Here is a 26,483-nt window from a genome sequence, read left to right as displayed (position 1 = left end):
TGGAATGAATTCCTCCCCATGATTCAGGACCCAAGCCATCCAGAGTTCAAAATCACAGGAGAAATTCTCTCCAAGTTCAACACTTGCCCTCCTCAGATGAGCAAGGAATGTGGGGGGTGTCAGAGGGATATATCCAGGGGAGTGCTTTGGTGTGGGTTGCAGGAGTAGCAGGTGCATTCTCATTTGTCAATTCACACCAAATTTGTGGTCACAGGTGTCTTACATAAGAGGATGAAATTCTGGAGTGCTGCCCTGCAAGAGACAAAAACACCCTGCATGCTAGCTGCCGTATTGCAAGAAAAATTGTTTTTAGATGGGGAAACATGACTGCAACAGTCCTACACCTCCAGTGTGTGAAATGATGTTGTTTACGTTGCCACCTCATTTCACTGCATTTTGTAGCCCAGGCCTTAGGACACAGGTGCATGTCATCAAAAATATTGTCCTTAAACCTAAAGAAGTGAAACTGATCTCTTTGTTTTACTCCCTTTTCACATGTTTGTCATATGAGAGTTTGGGTTTCCTTTTATCTCTATTCTTTTTCAGTTCAGCAGGCTCATCACATTTCAGACTCGTGATAGAATATGTAGTCCTCCTGCTTAAAGATTTTGTAACTCATCTAATTTCATTTTCACTTCTTCATCTCTTCTCCTCATGGCTCAGTGTCAACTGGGAAATTACATAGTGATTCAAGAATGAAAATTAATGCTTAGTCTGGTGCAATGGAGTTTATTGCCAGTGCCCCTGGTAGGGCTCTGTGAGTTTGTTGCAGGTTTTAGTGTTAACTGTTACTGGACACTTTATTTATAGATATTGAGAAAATATTATAATGTGGTCATATCATAATTCTTTAGTGCAAAGTGTGTTGTTTTTACATTATCAGAATCAGGAACTGGGTTAATTCTGTGTATTTGTGCACTGAGCTCTTAACTTCCTCTATGGCTATGCTCCTTTCCATCCTCACTGTAATTTGGTCCCCAGCCGCATTCTCATTTCCTTCCTAGGACTTCTGTTCCTGCCATGTCCTTCCTCCTCTCTCTTGCTGTTAAATTGTTTTAATTGATGCTACAAGCAGTCACGGAAAAGTGCGGTATAAATCTGTTAAATAAGCAAATATGCCAAGAGAGTCAAACATTTCTATGTGAAATGATAAAGAATTGCTCTACTTGGGATTTGTTGCAGATGAAATCATGCATCAAGATATCGTCCCTCTTTGTGCGGCAGATATTGAGGACCAGCTAAGGAAGAAGTTTGCCTACTTGTCAGGTGAGGACATAAACGTTCATACCTGATTTTTTTGAAAAAGTATATGGATTCAGTCATACAGAATGAAGACATGAGCCATCTATCTTTCACTGTTTGATTTATACATGTTGATGTAAACCAGCAAATATTGCATTTACCAAACAAATACTATACAGTTGAGGGCCAAATTAAACCTTGCTTTTAAGCTATCATTTATCTTTCTGTGTGTGTTGTTAAATAGCAGCTGCAGAGGCCCTTCCCCCTCCAATCCAGATGTACTCTGTGTCTGGGAGCATAGGGATAAATCCCTTCCCCCCCACACTGCAGTCCTAATCAGGGACTTCACACAACTGTTATTTTAACAACAAAATGCTTCTTAATATTTTGGGCCAGACAATGTATTTATTTAAAGTAATACCTACTTTGGCTCTGAAACTTTAATTTTAACAAGCAGTCTTTTTGAGGTGACTTTACAGTATAACAGTAATGTTTACTATTTCTACGTAACTTTTTCTAATTGCTCAGAAATACTTCACATATATTTTCCTCAGTAGCTCTTACAACAACCCTGTGAAGTAAGCCTGTGATGTTGTTCCCCATAATACAGAGAGGAATTTTGTTTGAGGCTGAGTAACATGTTTATCACGCAGTGGCTGAACTGAGATTTGGACTAGAAGGCCCAGCACATAACATTTATACTTAACTACCAAATTGTACCAGATCTACACCACACAGGCAGGATGCCTGCTTTTTATGCAAGAGTTAGTGACTGTAACTAGTCAAGGATCAACAAGGCATCTCATTGTTACAGCGAATATATACCAGAAAGACCCTAAACAAGGTCTTTACAGTTCAAGCTTTGGGTCCTTGAAGTTACATCATATTTATTCTAGGCTTCAGTTATATAGAGGAAGAGGGAAAGTTCCTCATGTTTGTCAAAAAGAAAGTCCCCCTTGATTACAGATAACCATTTGATCCTGCAGCAAGTAGCTCTTATTATTATATAAATAAATGGTGCTATATAATAAGACTGTGTACCTATTTAATTGGATACCACTGTAGAGCTTTTAATCTCACTTTTAATTACACACACATTTGGTCCTGTTTTTTAATGTACTCATGTCTGAAAGTAATTTCTGAAAGTGTCAGAAAGTAATCTCTCTGTAGTGTTCTTGCAACATGACAGCTGTGTTTTAATACAATGTTGTTTGAATTTGTCTAGCAAATTGTTTGCACTAACAATTATGATGGTGTGTAAGTTTTGATGCTGTTTCTATCACATCATTTTCCCCCTTTTTTTAAATTTGCTGGTATATTTTGAATACAGACAAACTGAGGTAGCTGTGTGGTTTTAAAAACACAATTGTATTTGTTAAATACAATTTGTTAAATGTTATACCAGAAGCAGTCAAACTGCTCAAAAGGGGGATGGTTTTAAAGGCATCAGAGTCACCTCTGACAAACATCAGAGAACAGATGTATGGATCACTGTGAGATTCAGGAAACTGAACTAGATGGGCCTTTGGCCTGATCCAGCAATGCTCTTCTTATGTAATGGTCCATACAGTGCAATTATGTATTTCTGTAGATTGTAAATGGACTACCTGTGTTCGCTAATGTTTATTCTGAGGTTTTGAGAACAACTTTGACTTACAGCGGCTCTTTTAAAAACTTTCTTGGTTCTCAGCCACAGCTATACATAAAATAAGGAACTAGCAGAGCCAAAGAATATGAACTGTCACTAATACAATATTAGCAAATGGTTAGTGCTGTGATTCTCACACATTTAGCACCAGGACCCACTTTTTAGAATGAGAATCTGTCTGGACCCACCAGAAGTGATGTCATCAAGCAGGAACATTTTTAACAATCCTAGGCTTCAGTCCTACCCACACTTACCAGAAGTAAGCCCCATTTACTCTCATTGTTAAAAGAATATACATAGTATCTTGTTAAAAGTACAGGACTATAACATTTCCCCAAATGCAGTCACTTACCATGTGACTAATATCAAATCTAATATGATAAAAATAAAATTTGAAATGAATGGGGACCCACCTGAAATTGGCTCGCGACCCACCTAGTGGGTCCCAACCCACAGTGTGAGAAACACTGGGTTAGTGGATGTAAAAGGTGCAGTGAGTGATTATTTTTAGGTGAAGCTAAATGTATGAGATAAGGACAGTGATAACTTAAATCAGCGATATTTGCTGCCAATGCAGTCTTCCTCACTGTTCTAAGGTATTTGACCCATATTTTATATCATGTGCGTAAACCGTATGATTCAACAGATAGAATTCAAATGTTTGTGAAACTTAGGGCCTAATCCTAGCTGACTTTCCAGCACTAATGCAGCCCTGAAGTAAGAGAGCAAATGTTCCCTTACCTTGAGGAGGCCTTTGTGACTGCCCAGCCACTGCAGGATGCAGCTTCATTGGCATGGCTGTATCAGCGCTGGAAAGATGGATAGCATTGGGCCCTAGGCAAAAAAAGTACAAGCAGATAAAATTCTCTGTAATAGCAGTTTTGTGGGATTTTGTGACTTGAGGATGAGAGTAAGACTGGATACCCAGAAGTGTACAAATGTGGAATTTGGGGGAGGGATTCTATATTTATTCAATTTTTATGTCATCATTCATTATAAATATACTCACAATCAGAAAAAAAATGCAGTAAAGAAACCTAAGTATAAAATGGTGGTTAAAATAATAAAATACCTGATAAAACTGGCAGCAGCAGAATCATAGTAAGTGTTGTCTGTGGTTCAGCACTTGAATGGAATTGAATTGAATTTTCTGCTTAGACCTGAGTTAGGATGACATGTTTTCAAGTTGCTTGTTTCTTATGAAATTGCATTTCTCGGTATTCATTTTATTTGAACAAAGTTGCGATAAACTGAATGGAGGATGCAGTGCCATTGAGTGTTAGATCATTCCATAGGCAATGATGGAAAAGCTACATCTTTCTGCCCCTTTGAAGTGAAATAAGTTGCCATTTGAAGAATGGTGTTTGAACAGCTTAAAATGTAGCTGGAGAGCAATTCTATATCCACATGCAGGGTTGGCTCCATAGGTAGGATCTGGTGAGGCACGGGCTGGGGCCCATGCCTGCATATGGGCTCACACCCATGTTCAACTAATCTCTGAGGCAGCAATGGTCCACCACTGCTGCTGTTTCCACTGCTGTCCACTAAGCCGGGGCCCATGTGGATGCTTGCCTGGTGATTGTGGGGAGCAGCAGACGACCATACTCATTTTCTTCCTGTTCCATTTTCTAAATTCCAAATGTCCTGTCCCTTGATATTGCTGGGGGAAGAAAGAGGGTAGCTTCCTGCTGCTGCATGATTCCTACTGCAACAAGTAACTTTCCTTATTGAGTTCTCATCTAGGAAAGTTAACTGAGAACCAAGCAGCAGACAGGCAAGAGTTTGCTGCTTGCATCTGCCTGCTTTCTGGTTCCTGAGCACTGTGAAGGGGTAACTCATGTGCATGTGCGCTTTCCAAAGCATAGGGAGGGACATGACATTGGGAGGGACTCCCCAGGGCCCCTCAAATACTTGGAGCCACCACTGTATGTGCGTCTACTGTTTTTCATTTTATGTTCTCCATGCAATTGGCTCCTAGTACCCTAAGGATGGATTTAGCTACAAGCAGGAAGAAGTGAATCAGAGCAAATATCTGATACCAAAACTGTTTTGTTTGCATGTCTGTGTTTTTTTTAAAATGTTGCTATAATTAGTTTTTGATCTGGGGAAGTGAGTGATTAGTGAATCATTTTCTTTCCCTTATTAGGTGGGCGAGGGAAAGATGGCTGCCCTGTCATCACTTTTCCAGAATACTCAGCATTCAGCGAAATTCCAGAAAAGGAGTTTCAAAGTGTTCTGACATACCTCACAAACATCCCCAGGTAAGGTCTGTGAATGAGGAAATATTGACATTGATCAAATGAATGTTAATACTTAATTGAGGGGGAGTTCACAAGGCATGAACAGTGAGGGAAAGAGCATCATTAGCATGAAGCAGGGACCAGAAAAGCACCTCACTACTTAAGAGGAACAATGCACCTTCCGCCCGCCACAAGTAGGATTTTGAGGTTTGAGAATTTATTATTGCCTTCCCTTATGGTTGTAAAGTTTTACAACTAATGGGGGAATTTTAGGGAGAGAATGGAGCAGAGCAGCGCTGGCAGAAAGTAGCATTCTCATTTCAGGAATACCCCAAGCTCTTGAGTTCCTTTGTCTCATCCTGTCCTTCAAGATGGAAAAACTGTTCTGGAAATTTGAGTTTCACCTTCCCCCATTTATCTCTTCTTGCAAAATAGGCTGTTTCTTGGGAGTAGTAGCAAAAACTTTCATCCACCTACCCCCATCTCACCCACTCCTCAAGTATAAAGGATGCTGGTGACTTGATCAGTAAGTGTGAATGTTTCCTACAATGTTTCCCTGAGGGCAGGGAAGTTCTTGACTGATCTTCTTCCTTTGTTTCTTCATCCACACCTTAAAATCTTACATATACTTAAGCCCTTTCTGGGTAGTGTGCAAGTCTGAACAAGGTGTCGGAGATGGAAAGCCAGTTTCTCTTTAAAACACTAGGCAGGTTGGTTTTAACCATTCAAAGGAAATGATTTCTTGGGGACTAAAATAGAACAAGCAGAAAACAGACAATTGAATTTTATACTTGAGGTCAAGAGGCAAAGTTCCAAAATAAAATAAAAAAGTCTAAGACTTCCGAGACTTAAAGCATCCACTAACAACTGCAGCATCCTCTTGACGCTGGAGGGAAACATTTTCCTAGGAATTAACTCTTCCCTACCCAATCAGCCTCATGTCTTGCACATTGACTTGATCAACATCGTATGAAGTCCAGCTCACAGTTTGCATCTCCCAGACATCTCATGCTTACAATTCTCTGGGCAGCTCTCTTTATCCCTTTTTTGGGAGCTTCATCTTCCCAAGGTGAAGCTTTAAATTAACTGGGTTTAAATTAAATTAATAATTTAAATTATTAATTAAAATAATCTGGCTTTAAATTAACTGACATTCAGATTTCTCGTTCCCAAGTTTTGGTCAAGGCTGTTAGTCTTTGGTGATACTAAGGCACAGGTCACAGCACAGGACTCCAGTTTACATCTGCAAGAGGAAAGCTGTGTGAGATATGTGACCAGAGCTCTGGTCAGAATGGAGAATGTGACGAGCTGCTTCCTAGATTAGCCTCAGTATACACAAAGAGTTGTATTTTAGGGGGAAAGGGGGAGTTTTCTCAGGACAGGGGTGCTTGTTTTTGACAACATTGTTGTCAACAAGTTGTTCAACCTCATTCGACACTGGTTTTCAGATTTGAGATACTTCTGAACTGGTCACTTCCTGATCCAGTCCCCTGACAGCTAGTTGTGTGAACTAGCTATGAATATGGTTAAGCTATATACAACAATTTCTCCACACACATCCTCCTCCACCATTGTGATAAAATCAACAGTTCAACCCATACAGCTACTGAATGTAGCAATAAGGCCTCAGACTGTGGGTGCAGTAGTTAACCTAGCACACATCTGAAACAGAAACATTTCAAGTCATTACTGTGCCTAATATTAATAATGGAGTGAAAAGTTCATACTCTTCGTGAAAGAAGTTCATATTCTTGAAGGCTGTGATACTGTTGCTTTGCAAACAAACAGTTAACATCTACAATCCTAGGCATGCTTACTTGAGAATAAGTCCTACTGAATACAGTGGAGTTTAGTTCTGAATAAACATGCATAGGATTCAGTTGCAGCTCTCTGTTCATCATCAGGTAGAAATACACATTGTGAAAATGATGTGGTAGTGTGTACTTTGGCACACTAAACGGTGTTGTCCATATGACTTGCCTAGCAATATCCGGGCCTTGCGCACTTTAAAAATCCTGTATTTCTAAATCTTTATACTTTGGTGCATTGAATTGTTTATTTGCATACTATTATTGTATATGGTCCTGCCCTCAGTAAACAGTGTCATACAAACTAGACATACTGGAAGCTGTACTCCCAGCCCTAGTCCATTTCCAACTTCCCTGTATCAGGAAATCAAGAAGAGCAAAAGCAAAATTAGATATACAGACCAACATCTATTAAAAGGATGTAGACCAACCTGCATCCTTTCAGTGTAATTTCATAGCTTTTGTTTTTGTGTTTGATGGTTATCCAAGTAGCAAATAGAAGAATATGATGGCAGGCAAACCAGCTTTCCCCTGGCAAACATTTCATAGTCCCTTAAACATCTCTCCAGTAGTCTCCCATCCCTGTGTGTTTGCTCATCTTTTCTCCCCAGCCACTTTGTTCACAGTGAAAGAGGGTTGCTGTTGGAAAATGATAGACTATGTTTGGGCAACGTGCAACATTTCATGTTGGGTAAATGTCTTGCTCTACCCATCCCTGCTAGAGAGGTAGCCATCGGCATTCCCTCTAAGAGGTCTGCACCAGTGCATGAACTCCTTTCACAGCTGCTCAGTGTCACAACAAGTCACAATGACGCCTCTGGACATTCGGTGATGGTGTCATCACATCATCACCAAATATGTCAGATGCCAAACTCCACAGGTGTACCACCTCACTTAACAGGAACGTGGTAGCCATGTTAGTTTGTTGCAGCAAGATCAAGAGAAAATATTGTGGTACCTTTAAAAACTAGCAGATTTGTTATGTCATCATGAATTTGAGCCCACTTCATGAAGTAATCTCTTTTTCAGTTGTGAGATTGTACCATTTGGGTACACAGAGAGCTACTTAATAATTTACTTAGCTATGTAACCCACTTTGTAAACTACTTTTTGTTGAAAAATGGTATATAAATACTCCATAATCCTGATGTTTAGAACTCTCAGCTCTTACAGACAAGCAGGATTTTTGTCTGCAAGTCATATGCAAAGTTTACACAGCTCCCTTTCTCACTGGGGCCCACCCTTTCCTCAGCTGATATCATCCTCCGGCTTAAATAGAAGCCGGCTTAAATAGAACCAGAACCAGGGGACATCCACTAAAACTGAGTGTTGGGAGAGTCAGAACAGACAAAAGAAAATATTTCTTTACTCAGCGTGTGGTTGGTCTGTGGAACTCCTTGCCAAGGATGTGGTGATGGTGTCTGACCTGGACGCCTTTAAAAGGGGATTGGACAAGTTTCTGGAGGAAAAATCCATCACAGGTTATAAGCCATGATGTGTATGTGCAACCTCCTGATTTTAGAAATGGGCTATGTCAGAATGCCAGATGCAAGGGAGAGCACCAGAATGAGGTCTCTTGTTATCTGGTGTGCTCCCTGGGGCGTTTGGTGGGCCGCTGTGAGATACAGGAAGCTGGACTAGATGGATCTATGGCCTGATCCAGTGGGGCTGTTCTTATGTTCTTAAATACCCTTTTTTGGTCTCTGCTGTTTCTGCTCATTCTTCCCTCAGATCCTTGCTTCTCAGATACTTTCCCTTGGGCTCTCTTTCACTTTCTGCATCCTCTGTTCTGTCAAGAAACCTTTTCTTTCCCTACCAACTCAGCAGTCCTGACTCTGTTCTTGCTTTCTGCCAGAAAGTAGCCCCTCCTATTACAAAGTGTTTTGTAAAGTCCCCCTCCCCATTTGAATTTGTATGAACATTCCATAGCATTACAGCCGCTAAGCCAGTGCTTATTGGTGGGGATGCTGAAAATGACTGTCCTTTTTTGCCTTTTAAAAAATATTGTTCCCCCTACGTGTAGTTATGGAAAATGCTTGAAGGAAAGCAACTGAATTGGTACAAAAAAAGTTTTGCATTTCTTTTTGCAATTCAAATGCACTTTGCACTTGAACTGTGTTGAGTTCTCCTCATCCCTCTGTAAACTGTAGTATGCCTTATCTTGTGTCCTGACAATACACTGCTGAGCATTTCTGCACTCAGGCTTCATTTCACTGGCTGCTGCTGGTAGAGGAATGTTAAATGTCAGGACACGTCAGGACATTCACAAAACTGCACTATAGAGAGGGAGGGAGGAGCTTGATGTAATGCTGCAGATCTTGGCAACACCCACCATTTCTAAAAGTGTGTAGTTTTACTCTAACGTTATTGCTATGAGTTTTACAGTATTTTAAATTCAGTTTTTGCAAATACCACTAGAGGCTGCTATAGGATATGAAATATTTGCATTGATGATGTAAGTTTCCTTATTCACTGAGTCATGTCTTGCATGCATTCTGAGAGGTTCTCCTCTTGGATCAAGGCAATAGGGAGCAAGGCACTGGAAAAAAGAAAACCTTCCCAATTTTCTCTTTAGGATCTCCAGTATAGTTTCACACTACTATTTTTTTTTTTAGAGGAGTAAATAGCTAATGCAAGGAAAATTGTCTGATATAGGGTTGACATAAACAAATTGACAGTTGTCTAGGCAAATTGACATTAAACAAATAGGCTTGACATAAAAGCACAAATCACTGCCCTCCCTTCATACTCCTCCTTGAAGCTAGAAACCATCCTGTTCATGTGAGATCTGCAGGGTTCATGTCTGGAGGTGTTTTGAGGCGTGGGGAGGCAGTTCCTGTTTCTTGGAAAACTGGAAGTGATTCTGAGGCCTCTGGGACACCTCAGAACATCTCCGAATGCTGCTGGAAAGCAGTTCTGATCATGTTTTGTGGGCCCTCCAGACACGGGTTCGGAACCCACATTGGGTCAAATCCACAGTTTCCAAACTCACAGATTAGGAGGACCCACTATATAGGATATTTTATCTCCTTCTGAACTTTCTCTCCTCTAATAATCAAAAGCCATTCATAGCCAATAAATCAAAATCACTAGTTAGCTAATCAAGAGCAACCTAGGTCAGGAAAGAAAAAAAATCAACCAATAAGCATTCTAATGGATATATATTAATCAGATATATATTATTCAGGTTTATAGGAAAGGGAGGGATTGAAATTTCATGATTAGATTAAGGGGAGTTCATTGCATACTATTTTTCAAACTTCAGTGTTTGCAGTTGCAAGCTTCTGTCATGAATTGGCTTCCAGTTCAAAAATAAGTTGCTGAAGAAGTCAGGTGTGAGGTCAGTCTTCAGGATTTGCAAACAGGATTTGTATTTTTAGAATCTGTATGGCGCTTTGTGAATATTATCAAAGACTCATTTTTGTTATTACCATGATTGTTATAAACAGTTGTGCCTTCAGTTATGCAAGTCTTCATCTGACCTCTCTGAAAATAACACAGGAGCAGAATATGGCTTCAAGATATTTTTGTTCTCTGTCTAAACAGCTAAATCTCAGGATATTTTTATACCATTGCAGCTATAAAGTCTATTAGAAATGAATGGTTCATGCTGATTGCTTTGGGGCAGTAAAAAAAAGAATTAATGCGAAGTGAAAGTGCTAGTGCACTACAGAACAGTATCTGGGCTGCGGAAAGAAAAGAAGATATATGAGATTATTAAAAGAATTGGTGGCAAGAATAAATATGATGATTGAGAATATAGGTTTAAATAACTATGAACATTTTAAAAATAAGTCTCCAGGGGAAAAAAAATTTAGATCACAAAATTTGGAGGCTCTAGGTGTACACACATTCGCATACAGTTATTAGAGAGGATCAAACTTCAGGCTCACATCTGTACATGCTTTCTACCTGAAGATCAAGAACCTAGCATGGATTGGTTTCTACAATGTTTTTATTTCCCCTCCCTCTATATCCATGTACATGTGAACAGAGGCTTAACTCTTCAAGCATCTTATGAAATGGACCGCAGTTCAAATAAGCTTATGCAACAATAGATTTGTTATTCTTGAAGGTTCCCCAAGAATCTTTGTTTTTGCTGCAACAGCTAAGATTGCTGGAAGTAATTTAGGGCGATTGACAATATTCCTGAAGACTACCTATTTCAATGGAATATGCTTCCAAGTAAGGCAGCCTTACTTACAACTTTAATGTGAGACGTCATATCCAGTCGTCTGTGTGGCCTCATTATGATGCGGGAGGAATAGCTCCAACCTTTTGCTACCCCATCACAAATCTGATTGGTAGTGACATCATCCTCTCCCCCCCATCTACTGATGCTGAGGCAAGCTGGCCTATAACCCATCCACAAATCAAAAAGACGGCAGCTAAAGACCTCCCAATTGTTAAGCAAAACCCTGATATGTATATTCTTTTAAATTATAAAAATAAATCTGTCTTTAAATTTTAAACGTTATGGTGATGTCCTAATGTACATACCCATTGCTGAATAGGAGCAGTTACACATCTGTGACCAAATATCATGAATAAGATCAGGAGATCTGGTTTATGCCAATAACTTTGATTAGTATGAAGCAGGCTGGGAGGAATCTTAGGACCTAATCCAGTTTTCCAGCACCAGTGCAGCCATTCCAACATGTGCTGCATCCTGCGATGGGGGAAACAATGGAGAGCTCCGCAAGGTAAGGGAATGTTTGTTCTCTTACCTTGGGGCTGCACCGCGGCTGTATCAGCATTGGAAAGTTGGATAGGTTTGGGACCACAGTAACCAGTTAATGTTCCAACTCTGAATGTTACTAGTTTTTTTTCAAGACTTGTTGTTGTCAGTCTTCCCTCTTTTAATAAATATGAAATATATTGTGACTTGAAATGCAAATCTAAGCTGGGTATATTATTTATGGGTGTCTTTTTTTTTTGGCCAAATAGCAATCCTCAACCTAGCTGGAAATAGATTTGACTTGATTTGGCAAATAAACCTTAATTTTGTTGCTATATTGATAATTCAGACAAGAGAGAGCAGTGTATGCCAAAGTACTCTTGCAATATTATTCTAGATGAAATGTTCACTTTATTGACATTTGCAACGAATACAAACTTTGAGCAATCTTGTAAAGTATTGACAGTTCTATGAGAAGAAGTTCAGTGGGAAGAAACAAGTAGAGAAGAATATTTTTACGAGAAGAAATATTTATCATCTGATTTATATAGAACTTATCAATGCCCATACCTTGAGGAATGCTATGTTCTTTTAAATCATTAGATCAGAGGTTTTAAACCACTCTGCCACAGCACACTGGTGTGCTGCAAGGCTGCCTCAGGTGTGCAGCGGGGCCAAGGAGACAGGCAGCAGCTGCGCGCGGGGGAGAAGCGGCCGCTTACAGTCTCGCACGGCAGCAGGAGTAAAAGGAGAAGCCCATGAAGGGGCTTTAAGCTCCTGCTGTTGCCAGTGCCTGCCCGTGCACGGATTCGGCAGTCAGCCGCCCAGGCAGCCAGAGAAACCTGGGAGAGCTCCTAGCAAGTGGGATTGTGGAGGGACTGAGAGCGAGCAGTGAGCCAGAAGGTGGGAAACAGGTATGGAGCCAGCGAAGCAGCTGGCTGAAAAGGATCCTTGAGAGACCCTTTTCCTTACCTGCAATGCCCCAAAGTGACCCTCCCTGCGTTGCCTCCACTAGCAAGGCTTTGGCTTTGATAGTAAGGGTGTTGGGCCACAATCCTATCCACACTTACCTAGAAGTAAGCCCCATTGACTATAATGGGGATTAGTTCTGAGTAGACGTATAGAAGCTTGGGCTCTTGGTGGCACTCTTTCTTGAATACATGAGCAGGCAATTGACCCTTTTCTCTTCTTCCCCACCCCACTTCCTCCCCTCCTGCACACACATTCCCCCATCATAACTGTAGTTAACCTCTCTCTTGCTGCCCCTCCCCTTCCTCTTCTCCACCTTCCAAAGTCCAGAATCAGTTGCCTTGCATTCTCTCTCTCTCTTCTACCCCACCCCAGTGAATCCTGCACTTGTTTCAATCACATCTCCTCACTGCCCCTCACCCCACATTTCTCCAGTATGTGCTTAGTTTCACCTCTTTTTGCCAACACTTCCTGGCATATCAAAGCATATCAATTGATAACAATTTGATCATCACCTACTTCAAAATATTGTTCCTCCTTCCCAGAAACCACATCTACTTCCCTCTCCAAGCTTCTTGTGAATTTCTTTAATTGTCATGTAGTGATCTAAATGTATTAGTTATAGTTATTAAATTAATTGTAACATAATAATGTAATTAAAAACTAGAAGTGTGCCTTGAAAACTTTAGTGCCCTGTCAGTGTGCTGTGAGCTGAAAAAAATTAAAAATGGCTGCATTAGATCATTGTTTCCACTTGCCCTTTGGGAAAGTTACTTTCTAAAATCCCAGGCTTTATAAATCTCCACCCTTTTCCCTTGCTACATGAGATCATATGTCAGTATTCCAAACAAAAAGCAAAGGAGATGTCCCTGTAACTGAAACATTTGTTAAAGGGGAAAAACTCCTCAGTTTCTGTACTCTGCATTATTTTTGGAGTTGTGTGGTCCTGGGATGTGTATGTATGAGAGTGGAACATTCCAATTTACCACACACGCCAAAAACTATTCCAAAGGTTTCTGCTGAGTATAGGGCTTATTTGAATATACAGAATGCGGAATCGGTGTGTTAACTATGTTTTGTCTCTGTCCTATCCAGGGCTTTTTTTGTAATAGAACGCACCGGAACGGTGTTCCGGCACCTTTTTTTCCCCTTTCACTGAGGGAGGGATTTGAACCTCTGACCTCGTGCTCCACCTTTTTTTTTTTTTTTTTTTTTTTTTGGAACCCCTGGCTCTGACCTTGTGCTCCACCTTTTTTTAAAACTGCAGGCTAGGGAGGGAGGGATTTGAACCTCCGACCTCGTGCTCCACAGCCCAGCACTCTCTCCATTGGGCTATAGCAGGGGTGCCCAAACCCCGGCCCGGGGGCCACTTGCGGCCCTTGAGGCCTCTCAGTGCGGCCCTCAGGGAGCCCCCAGTCTCCAATGAACCTCTGGCCCTCCTGAGATTTGTTGGAGCCCACACTGGCCCGATGCAACTGCTCTCAGCATGACAGCCAACAGTTTGACCTTTCACATGAGCTGTGGTATGAGGGCTCCCTCCATTGCTTGCTGTTTCACATCTGTGATGCAGCAGTGGCAGCAAAGGAAAGGCAAGCCTTGCTTTGTGCAAGGCCTTTTATAGGCCTTGAGCTATTGCAAGACCTTCATTCATTCATATAAGTTCACCTTTAATAAATTCATTTATGTAAACTTATGTAAATTTATTCAAATTTTAAATGTAAATGAATTCTTTTTTTCCCCCGGCCCCCGACACAGTGTCAGAGAGACAATGTGGCCCTCCTGCCAAAAACTTTGGACACCCCTGGGCTATAGGAAAGCCTGTAGTCAAAGTGCTCAGAACGAATATATAAGGTCTTGAGCCCAGCTGGTGGCCATCAGTGCCTCAAGTATTAGTTCCAAACACTTTGAGTCTAAGAGTTACTATGGCTCAGTTGTTAAAGTGCTGGCCTGTGGAGCCAGAGGCTAGAGGTTCAAATCCCTATGAGGAAGAATTTTTTTTTTTTTTTAGAAGGGGAGGTGCTCCATGGCTGCAAAATATAAAGGTTGGTTGCCAGATGCCAAAAGGGGGGCCAGCTGAGGCTGCAAAACTCCTCAAAGTTCAGTTTATAAATAAATAAAAGATTAACAAGTTGTGAGTTCCTGCACCTTTTTTTTTTTTAAACAAAAAAAGCACTGGTCCTATTTTTTTTGTCTGGTTCATTTCTCTTGCTTTATTTATATGCATATAAATGTTTTTGTAAGCCACTTTGGCTGCAGCATAATATGTGGTTCCTGTTTTCCCCATATCTAAAGTAGCGTTGGTCTCTTTTGTAGCTCTCATTGAAGCCATCTTGATCAATGTGTCTATTCCCCTAATTTACCATCCTTGGTGCTTCCTACTCTTTTTGGCAGCAGACAGAAAGTGTAGTGATAGTTCTGCCATCTAGACAGAAAATTCTTCAAGCTGACTTTAAGCAGAAATTATTCAAACAAATGTGCCTTTTGGTGTTCTAGCTCTGCCAACATGGCATGTGTTTGTTTAATATGAAAATTCAAGTACACAAAGTGATGCAGGAAAACCCTTCAGAACGCATACTGACTTATCTGCATATCATATATTCCTTGATACACCTGCTCACATAGCTCTATAGTAATCCAAACCAAAGGGTTTCTTGTGTGTCATCCAAAATAAATCATGCATTCTTTAAATCTAGTAATTGCAATTTCTATTAGTATTCTCTGAGTGGAGTAAAAACAGATTTCTACAGAGTGTGCACAGTTGGGAGCCTTCAGTATTCACATTCTGGTTCCTTAGCAACCTTCAGTACAGCCTTTGGATGTGTTTTAGCTGGGAGCCCTGAACCAGAACACACCCTGCACGGCTGAAATGTCCCTGGGGTGCCATGAGCTGTTCAGGTTTTATGGGCTGGGTGTTTCAGAAGTACAGGGTCAAATTAAAATGGTGAACATAGTCTACACCACAGACGATCTGAGTGAGAGAATAAAAGAAACTGTTTCAAGGAGCTGCATTTTTAAGTCACCAGCAGAAGAGTGAATGTCATTTATGGGACTCTAGAAAATGCTGTAACATGGAATCGTTTCCCCTGTATTTTGGGTGCCACTTTGGATGCCCAGCTGGGAAAAAAGTGGGCTACAATTTAAATAAAATTTAATTAGATCCATAATGAATATATAGAATTCATTGTCACAAGCTATGCTGATGACCCTAGTTCGGATGACATTAGAAATACTATATACATTGGAGGAGGAGCCGCCAACAGTGAATGAACAGACATGTCTCCAGGGGCTCCTGAGAGACAATCTGTTTCCCCCCAAAAAACTGCAGGCCTGAAGAGGATCTAAAGATCTTTATCAGGAGAGATAAGATCTTTCCACGGTGCAGGTACCAGAGGATTTGAAAGCCCGACCCGGGGGGGGGGCTCTCTTCTCGGAAACCTAATCTTCAGGGACAGTATTGGGGGAGGTGCAGTGTCTGAATCAAGCTGCTGGCTCCGTGCTAAGATACCATATGGAAGAAAAAGCATAAAGTTTAAGTTGGAAATTTAAGATAAATATGTGTTAATATTGTCCCCGGCTTTGATTGACTGATTTGGCTAAAAGCCCTGGATACACTGAAGGCGTTAATGAGAAACTTTTTAAGGATGTTGAAAGTGCTCTTTATCTTTGTAGTGGAATAAATCGATCATGGATTATAAATATAATTTGGTGTGTGGACTAAAATCCAGAATTATTTGTGGACATAATTTTTATTAGACTTGAAAGAGTTTTGTCTCCTTGAGACTGTTTGTTTCGTTTTGTTTTTCTCCATTAATCACACTGTTATCTGAAAGAAAAATTCAAAAAATGCCTGACTGAAAAAACATGTGGTGGAAGTAAGGAGAATAATATGCTGTGGACATCTTGTGGATTGGAGAGAAACTGCAAGATGGAGCCTGTTGCAGATATTGGACTCAAATGATCCTCAAAAATTTGGAAAAATTGCTCACAATGAGAAGACAGCAGTTGAGTTGATCCTTGCAGATTCAAGCCAGTTTAAAGACTCTCTCAACAGATAGATGTGTGCAAGGAGCAACTGGAAGATGTGAAGAAAACAGAAGATAAACAGAAGGAGAAAGCGGAAAAGATGATGGTGAGGGATGAAATCATCATCAGGAGAGTGGATACAGAAATTAGAAGAGTGGAAAATCAACAGGATCTAGAGGGGACGCTGATGGAGATTGAAATAGAAAAGGTGGACAGAGTAACATGGGTGCACAATATACAAAATTTGTTGGAACAAGAAGAAAACATATCCCAGTTAATTGGAAGAATGAACATACCTTATACAAGAAAGTGTGGGCTTATTGGATTCTGTTATGGAGATAAATTATTAAAGATATTACAGGAGAAAAGAAATGGAAAGAAAGAAAAAGAAACCTGAAGGTTAACCTGAGGGTTAAATTGGAGGATTTTATTTAGTTTAAACCAGTTATTAAATAAATGGGGTGGGGTGGCCTCTGCCCTTTACTTAAAAAATAAATATATATGAATTAGAATGAATTAGAAAAAATAGCTGGAAATGTTAGTGTGTGGATGAATTGTTTTATAGGTGGTTATTATGTTAAAGAAAAAAATGGAATTAGATTGGAGAATGGTAAAGAACATATTATAAGAGATTGTTGGTTTTATTATAATTTGGAAATTAGATTATTATTATTTGATATTAATGAGTAATTGAACTAGTTGAGATGATAAAAAGTGAATATTTAGAAAAGATATTATAGGGAATTAGGAAAAATCTATTATATTTGATATAAGAAATATATAAATGAGTAGAAGAGTTAGAAATAGATGGAAGAATTGTTTTATATGTCATACTTTGGTAATTAGATTATTTTGTTTTAATGTTAATGAGTAATTGAAGTAAGTTTATGTTTGATAGAAAGTGAAAATTTAGAAAATATAGTACAGGGCATTAGGGAAAATTTAGTATATATTATATAAATAAACGGACAAACTAATAAGAGGCAGAAGTAGATGAGTAGTAGATTAGGAGATATAGTATGATTAATGTGTAATGGTATATGGTATTTAGCACTCCTAAATGTATGTTATATGTTTGTATGTCTGTGTGTGTTAATTAAAAATAAATAAATAAATTTTATATACATTCATGGGATGGTAGATATTGATCAGTGTTGGCCATGATATCTATCATGTCCAGATATTAGGGAGAAATAACAAGCAATGTCTCTTTCAATCACATTCATTTTATGACCTTCTTAACAGCTCCATGGGTTTACCTAGAGCAGGGGTGTCAAACATAAGGCCTGCAGGCCAAACGTGGCCTCCGGAAGCAATTTATCCAGTCTCCATTATAATTGGGCTCTCCCAGTGTTGATACTAGGGCTCTCATATCTAGAAAGTTTTATATGCTTTCTTTTCCATCATATGCAGCTAATAAGTTTAACAACCTTCCACTTTACAATGAACCGCATATACAACAGTGATCAAAGTACAACAAAGAGGCTCTTAATGAGGCAATCACATCTCCCATAACCTGCTGCAGAGTGTCTGTTTACACAACAATGAGGCTCTTAATGCAAAGAAGAGACAATTTATCTCCAGTAGCCTGTGCAGCCAGCTAGTGTCTGGCAGGGAGTGTCTGTTTACACAACAAAGGTGCTAGATTGGGCTGAATGTTTGCTTAACAACCTAATTGCATAACAACCGGCATAAAAGAACATATCCCTATTGTTAAGTGATGCACATCTATATGAACAAGATTTACACATTTTCTTTTCTGTCATTTGCAGCTAATGAGAACAAAATGCTTATTTCTGGTCATCACCTGCTTAATGATATCACTTGCTGCTTAATGATGTCACTTCCAGCCTTCAACAGGCACCATAAATGCTAACCTCTGCCCTCTGTATGAAATGAGTTGGTCATTCATGGCCTAGAGCATAATCTCATGATCTTATTATGACCGCACATAACTACGTATGGTAATTAACTCTGAAACTATGGAATACAGGTTTAAAACTTTGAATAGTCAGGTTGGTTCTGCCTTGGGTTGAAGGTGTTTAACATAAAAACATTGAACAGCATGCTAGTTGAGACATAATGCCCAACCATGGTTCGGTGTTATGTGAATTAACTTTGAAAAACTTCTGGGTTTGTATGCTCCTTCTCCTTCCTACCCTACAATTCCCTCCTCCATTCCTGGTTTGAGACTAATCATCGTCTGCCATTTTGTCCAAATTATGGTTTGTACTTGCCAGCAAACCAGGAACAAACCTTGGGATGCTATGAATTATAATAGAAAGAATGGGAGCCTGTGTTGACTATTCAAAATTGGAAGTTTAAAAACATTATATTTATCTGGAAATATTATTTGCTGTTTGCAGATATCAGAGATGGAAAGTTTTTCATGCGCTAATATGCAGTGCAACATCATTCTGATTGATCACCATATCAAATGCTATAAGCAAAAAAAAAAGTAGTGTGTACATTTTTCTAGCATACACGTGCAGGATGTTCCTATAGAAATGTGCACTAATGTTTGTTCATTTTTAGTATTATAGTAATCCATGGTTTTGGTTTCAGTATTGTACTAGAGTTGATATAATCTGCTCAAAAAAGCAGAAAACAGTTAATCGTAATTCAAGTCATTCCAGTTTACGAGGCAAGCTCGTATGCTTGCCTGTCACTTCTATTACGTTGCCATTGGCTAGCAGTCAGCTGCTGGCATTACACAATTGGTTTGTATGTGAAATTATAAAACAGGAGCAGATCTCTCTATTTGTACTCTGAGACTGTAGCGCATTCAGCTGAACAGAAAGACAAAACAAAGAACGCTTTTCCCTCTCAGTGCTTCCAGTTTGTGTGCTATCAGACTCTTCCTTTTTCAGAAGCAGTGGCTCTGATCACCTTTATGGTATATGATTTAGGGAATTGCAGCCTTGTCTTACATAATCCCTTGCAGAGCTGTTCATGAAAATGCAGAAGACTAGAAAAATCTAGGATTACAGTGGTGCATGGAGTTGGGATCCTAACAGTTTATATTCCATGAGATGAACAAATTCACATATTGATGGGCGTTTCAGCAAGAAAAGGTTAAATGAGGAATAAAGACGCTTGTGTTTCATTTTGCAATGGACATTGTTGACACTTTTTTAAAAGGATGGATTATAATTGCCATTGTACTGAAAAAAGCTGCAAAAGGGATCCTACAAAGAAAGCATATTTCTGTATCAGATTAATAATACCTTGCTACCTGTGAAGACTGGATGCTTTGACTACCTAAACCTGCACGTAATCAACTTGGGAATGCTTCATTCTTCTGATGGTGGTATATTGCATTCAGTGAGCACACATAATTTAGTGGCTGGTAGAAAAGGGTCATTCCTCACCGCAGAATATTGCTTGAGTGTTTGAGAACCACTTGTAACATTTTCCTCTCTCTCCCCTCCCGACCCCCCCCCCCCCACTTTATACTTAGTTCACAAGACGCTGGAATTGGATTTATACTTGTCATAGATCGCAGGCAAGACAAATGGACCTCAGTGCAAGCCTCTATACTACGAATTACGGTGAGCTCTTATGCAATTAAGACTTTTGAATCCCTTGACAAACCTGCATAAATTGCATTACAAAGCAATTTTATTTTCTAAAGTGCTGGGATGGTACTGATTTCTCAAGGAACCATATAATTGTCTGCTTCTGATTTTCATTTAGCTGTGCAAAGAGGTGCCTGGGTTATAAATGTGACATGTAGCATAACTATAGAAGCAGAAATAACCTGCAGTAATATAACTCAACTAAAACTTCTCAGGATTGTAGAACCTGCTGCGTTATCACTCAAGTGAATGTTACCTTTTATAATTACTAATAGTAATGCACTGGTTTTTGGAAGCTGGGCTTCAAATGGTGCCATGATAAAACATAAGAAAGGAATATGTGAGTTTTGTGGAAGGTGCCCATAGGGTCACTTACTTCTCCCAGAGCGTTTTAATAAATGACAAATTAGCTTGTTTCACTTAATTCATTTTGCATTTCAGAAGAAATCTTAGTGCTTGCTTTGGTAGCATCTGTTAAGGTCATTCAAATAGCATGCCTTCTAGTTCCTCTGAATAATGTTAAACTGTAATGGAATTGATAAGGTTTCCTTGGTTTTATTACATAGCAGCAAACCAGAAGCTATTTAGACTTCTGTAATAATGCATTAAAAGTATCTTCTTGGCTCTTGCAGTAGCATAAGTCACATTTTCCCTTTTGGATTTTTGCTTTGTGCTCAGCCTAGGGGATTCTTCTTGACCATGAAATGTTTTTAAATACAGGGCTGCAACCAGCATGTGTGTGCAAATCTATAAAATTATTATTATCATGCGTAGTAGTAGTAGTAGTAGTAGTAGTAGCAGCAGCAGCAATAGTAGTGATTGTTGTTCCTGGAAAGAATCAAAACTACACAATCACTTGACATTTTGCAGGGCAGAACATGGATGGTTCCTCCCCCTACAAGACTTATGTTTCAGAAACAAGTAGCTTTTTGTTAAACACAGCACATAAATGTTGTTTCTAGTAGAATTTTGGAGCTTCTAGCTATTTAATTTGGGAACTGTTGAGCTTTTATTGGTGACCTGCCTATGGAGAGCATATGTGATCCAGAATGAATAATAATCTAGCAAAGGAAAAAGATGGGCCTTGGGCTGTTTGGAGCTGATTCAAGGAATGGAATGGAGGCTGGTTATGAATAGCTCTTTATTTTCTATATGCACTTTTTCTGATTAGGATTAATTCTAAAACTACCCTTTATTTTTATTTTGTGGCAACATGAGAGGGACGTGTATGTTTTGGAGGAACTGGGAGTCAACCCTGCTTATGAGCAGTGCCACATTTTGGCTGGGAAAATGTGCGCCGTCCTCTCTCTCCAGGTTTGCAGTACCATACAGTAGTTTGCTTTGCTTCTTGACTTAGGCAGGCTATGATTCCCTCAGACCAAGAATTGTTCAGGAAAGTGTAGAGCAGGAAAAGGAGGACAGAATCAGCACACATGCTGAGCAGGAATGTGTGAGCCTGTGGCAGGTTTCTAATTTTCACACTATGCTTTAGAATGTGGTGTCTGAATTGATCCATTCCCAAGCCTACAAATGTTCTTCACTGGTGACTCATAAATCTAATATCTGGAACAATAATGAGTCATAGGTCTAATGCTATTTTAAATGCCTGTCCATTTGGGGCAATATTAATGTTTTCCTTGTATCCAAACTATCCAAACTAACACCGGGTAGATGGGACTCGTCAGCCTAGGAAGGCAGCTCATCTAAGAGAAGGAAACTCTGACCTCAAACCTCCACTGCCTTGTGGCTACATCCAGTTCTGGAAAAGGCTTCAGGAGTCAACCTCGAGGCAAAATCAGGAGCCGGAGTCCCTTAGGCAGTTCATGGCTGAACACAGTCACGTTCTGGCAACTCCTGCGACGCCGCTGGAACCAACCGTATTGGCTTCTGCCTTTCCATTGGACCATTCCAGCGACGTGGAGAGGGGGGATTTGCTGCATGGGTAACAGCCTATCCTCCATACCTTCTTTACCCAGGCTTCGCGCACTGGAGAGGACACTCCAACTTCGTATACCATAGTCTTTCGAGACTGAAGGTTGCCAATACAATAATATATCCAAACTAAACTTCAAGAATGTGTAAGTCCTATTCCTCTTACCACTTACTAGGGTCTCAGTTGGGATACTGTACCATTTAGGGGGCATAACAGAAGTTGGACAAGATGCAAAGAAGAGCAACAACAACTAAGAGTACAAGGCATTTGAGGACAGATTGAAAGGCCATTTTTGGCATACATAAAGGTTATAATGAAAGAGACAAGAATGCGCTCAGATATTTCAGTTGCATCACTTCTAAGGCATTATCTTAGTTGAGGGCACATGTTACAGCACTGTGGCATGCTCTGGAGCATGAACATACTTACCACCTCTAAAATAGTTACATTAAAATTTGCAATATCTGACATCTCCAAAACCAAAGCTGCAGCTGCCAGTTTCATATGGGATGCTGTCAGTTTCATTGAGCATGCTCTCAGGTTTCACTCTGGAGGCGTCAGTGCTGTCAGCTTCACTTGGAACACTTTCATTTGGAAGAGTGCTGATTTCACTTCAGAGCTGCACAGAATGCTTTTCAGCAGCTAGCATAGGGCACAATCCTAACCTAATCCTAAGAGCAATGCAGCTCTGAGGTAAGGGAACAAACATTTCCTTACTTTAGGAGGCCTCTGTGAGTGACACCCAACTGCAGGATGCAGAACACGTCCTATTGGCACCACTATACCAGTGCTGGAAAGTACTGGCATAAGGGGTTAGGACTGCGGCCATAGTGACCAGTAGGCTGCCAACTAGAAGATGGGACCAGTGAGCTCACTCTGCTGGCAAGTGCCAAATCATCAAGTGTACTTGGTCTGAGTACATTCCAGAAAGCAGGCTAAAAACAGAACCTCAATTTTTATGTTTATTTTAACATACAATTTGGCTTGAAACCTTCTTCGCCAGCTACACAAACTCGCAAGACACACACAATCCAAATATTACCCCATTATACGTATTTTAAATGTACCTTCAGTTCCCACCCCATGGCTATTGATCTCCTCCTTTCCTATGTCATCTTAGTTAATTTTTAATGCATGTATTATTGTAACCCTCCCAATATTGTCTCAGTTCTCCAAGGCAACTATTCATGCAAGGAGTCCTTTTTGGAACTCAGGACATCAAGAGGGGGGTTTCAGACACCTGTGTTGCCTCCTGTTGGCCTTCCTTTCAACTATCTTTTCTAAGGCCAGCCAATAGCCCCCCCCCCATCAGCCAACAATCCAGCATCCACATTTGCACAGTTCTCCTTCTGAGGGAAGACAGATAGCAAAGTAAGTGTTGAGCAGTTCTGCCTTCTCTTTGTCACCAGACACCAACTGACCAGTTGTTGTTTTCCTGGCTCATGGCTGTCTTGTGCAAATGTGTTTGGGTTTTTTTTGGTTGGGTTTTTTTTTTTTTTGCCATCTCCTTGTTGAGAGATCAGTATTGAGTATTTGTCAGTTGATCTATATCGGAGTGTCAAACTCATTTCATACAGTGGGCCAAATTGCATTCATGGCACCTGCTGAGGGCTGGAAGTGATGTCATTAGGCAGGAAGTGATGTCATTAAACAGGTGATAACCAGAAATACACTTAGGAACTCATTTGCTGCAAATAACAGAACAGAAAATACATAAATCTTGATAATATTTCAAGATATGGGAAAGGCCAGTTATTGTGTGGGCTGCCCTTTTAGCAGTGACACCTCAGCACTGCTCAGCAGCTGAGAGTCCGAGAGCTGTATAAAAAGCTTCCGTGGGCTAAATCCCGCCCCTGGACCTTATGTTTGACATCCTTTATCTATATCTTACCTGAAATATGATAGGCCGATGGATCCCAAACTCCTACCAGGGTGTTGGGAACCATGTAAGTAGTTGCAGGGGCAGGGCGAATGGCGGCGACGCAATCCCCAGGATTGTGCCACTGCTGGGTATGGGGGGGGGTTTCCCCTTAGCCAGCACCATCCTCCAGGGGGTGTGGGGAGCACCACGGATGTTTTCGCAGGGCTCTCCAAGCCTCTGGTAAGCTGAAAATTGTGATCAGAAACCACTTCCAGTTTTGTGATTTAAGAAAGGAAGTCCTACAGAGGTGTCCATGAGACTCCCTACACCCTCCAGAGGCCGGCGCTGGCTAAGTAGAACCGCTCTGTCCCCAGCAGCTGTATAATCAGAGGGATCATGTCACTGCCATTCCCCCTATCCTATAAGGGGGCAGACACAGCAGCTTCTCAGTTTAGGAACCACTGCGATAGACCTATTCAGTGTTCTGCAGCTCAGAGGTTAGTGGCTAGTATAGCAATCGAAAGGCCAGGGTTACAGTGCCAATAAATCCCAGATTTAAGAATATTTAGGATGCCAAGAACCTAGGGCCCAATCCTATTCAACGCACCGGCCCACAACCAGCACACATTGTCACAAACATGCCATAAAGCCCGCTTGCAGCAGTCAGCACCAACCCAGCACTGGATCAGGCTTGGCACAAGCTCACACTGGACCAGTATTGGTCAAAGGCCCAAAGGCTGCTGCCTAGGACTCTGTACAAAATGCTGGGTGGCAGAGAGGTGAGTGGGGCTGGGGGGAAGGAGTGGTGGGGAAGGGAGGGGGAGGGTCTAGCGGAGCTCAGTTCTGAACTGAGTCAGGCCTCCCAGCCCAACACAGGGCTTTTTTATTCTGCACTGGCTATTTCCCTTTCCCCCAAGGAGGTGTCGGGAGCCCACAGCTGCCCGAATGGCCATAGGATGCAGCGGCAGCCATTTTGAGTTGGGGTAGATAGAAGGTGGGTATGTAAGTGGCTGCTCCTGTGTAGCTTGTCTTGGAGACTTGGGCTGCACCCTGATAGTTCTTCATAAGCATGTGCAATGCAGGGCCTCCATGTACTTTTACATGGTCCAGATGAGAACCGATGGTAATGGCTTTCTGCTTTCTCTTGATGGTTGGACTCTGTTAAGCACTAGGGTCTATGAAGTCACTTCATTGGCATTGAGAATAGAGTTTCCTTGTTGCTAAGACTGGTGAATGAACCTGAGCCAAAAGCCTGTCACCCAATCAACTCTGCTTTGCATTGGTGAAGGGAGGGGCTGAGTGAAGCACCTTTGTAAGCCTTGGAGGAGGACTGATTGATAGACTGTCTTCTTAATGACTCTTATCTTACATCACAAAGGTCAGCAAGGCTGTTTTTAAATCACTGGAGCAAAGAAACTTTGTTTTTTAAATTGATTTGCTATAGTGCGTTTTTTTGCCATCCACATGAGTGCTTGGAATGGAACCCAGGCGAATAATTAGTCTCAACCTGTAGTTTTTTACTGTTTGTAATGAGTGGGTTATTTCATGCACTGTTTTATTATCTGTCCTAACTGTAATTTATGAACAAACTAGGATATCCAGACTCAGCAGCCTGAGCCAACAGGAGGTATAATGCATTCTCCAAGAGCAGAATGTTACATCGTGCTGGCAACCTGACTGGGGAAATAAATGCTCTTGATATTGTCAGAAAAGCAAGGGGCAAGACTATAGTCTCTTACTAATTTCTTTTATTACTGTATTCTCTTATTCATTTTTTTTAAATTAATGTATTCTCCACCTTTCTATATGCCCAGAGTGGCTTAAACCACAGTTCCCTTGGTTTGTACTTAACGGGGAAATGTGGTTTGTTCTAAAATGAAAGTGAAGGCTTTCACTGACCTGCTCTTGTGCAAAAGAGGGCAAAAGAGGAAGAAGAGCTTGTGCCTTTCTGGAGCTCTTTCATAAAGCCTTCATAAACCATGGCTTAGTATTGACCATGGCTCCCTTGACCTTCTGGGACAGTTGTCAGTTGTATGTAGGTGGTTTTGAATTCTGCTCATTGTTAGCTCTGGCTGAAAGCAATCATAATATTTTTCGGAAGTTGTGTGGAGTGCTGAACTGATAATTTCAAGAAATTAATCTAGATCAGTAAAATCTAATTTAACCCCATTAATCACTGCAGTCCACGGAGTTACAGCTGTGAAGTAACAAAGAGTCTTTTTGTAAGCTCAAGTCTAATAAGAAGCACCAAGTGCTATTGTTCTGTTTTAATATGTTGCTTATCTTTTTGATTGAAGTTTTCTATGCCACCACCACAATCCATGATTTCCAATTTTTTTCCATCCCATAGTGTGATCAATTCTTAACTGTAAATGTTACACCCTCTGGATATTTTAAATTAGTATAAGAATGTTCTTTGGTGTTCTATAAAGTATCCCAAGGACTTGTTATAAGCTAAATGACAGGATTGATAGTAAGTCTATAAATCCACTAGAAATGCTTG

General features: G+C 40.5%; 1 protein-coding gene across 4 annotated transcripts in view; it reads left to right on the top strand.

The window, feature by feature from the left end:
- MCF2L (MCF.2 cell line derived transforming sequence like) overlaps positions 1-26,483 on the top strand; it is an 85,920-nt gene that overhangs the window by 22,605 nt on the left and 36,832 nt on the right. For all 4 annotated transcript variants that reach the window (XM_066622387.1, XM_066622386.1, XM_066622385.1 and 1 more), the window contains exons 2-4: positions 1,183-1,266; positions 5,037-5,151; positions 20,069-20,159. In XM_066622387.1, coding sequence (XP_066478484.1) covers positions 1,183-1,266; positions 5,037-5,151; positions 20,069-20,159 — 290 coding nt within the window. The remainder of the gene's footprint in view (positions 1-1,182; positions 1,267-5,036; positions 5,152-20,068; positions 20,160-26,483) is intronic.

This window comes from Tiliqua scincoides, chromosome 3 (genome assembly GCF_035046505.1).
Source record: "Tiliqua scincoides isolate rTilSci1 chromosome 3, rTilSci1.hap2, whole genome shotgun sequence".
NCBI classification, from domain to species: Eukaryota; Metazoa; Chordata; class Lepidosauria; order Squamata; family Scincidae; genus Tiliqua; species Tiliqua scincoides.
The sequence above is the reverse complement of the archived record's forward strand: the minus strand, read 5'-3'. Positions and strand labels throughout refer to the sequence as shown.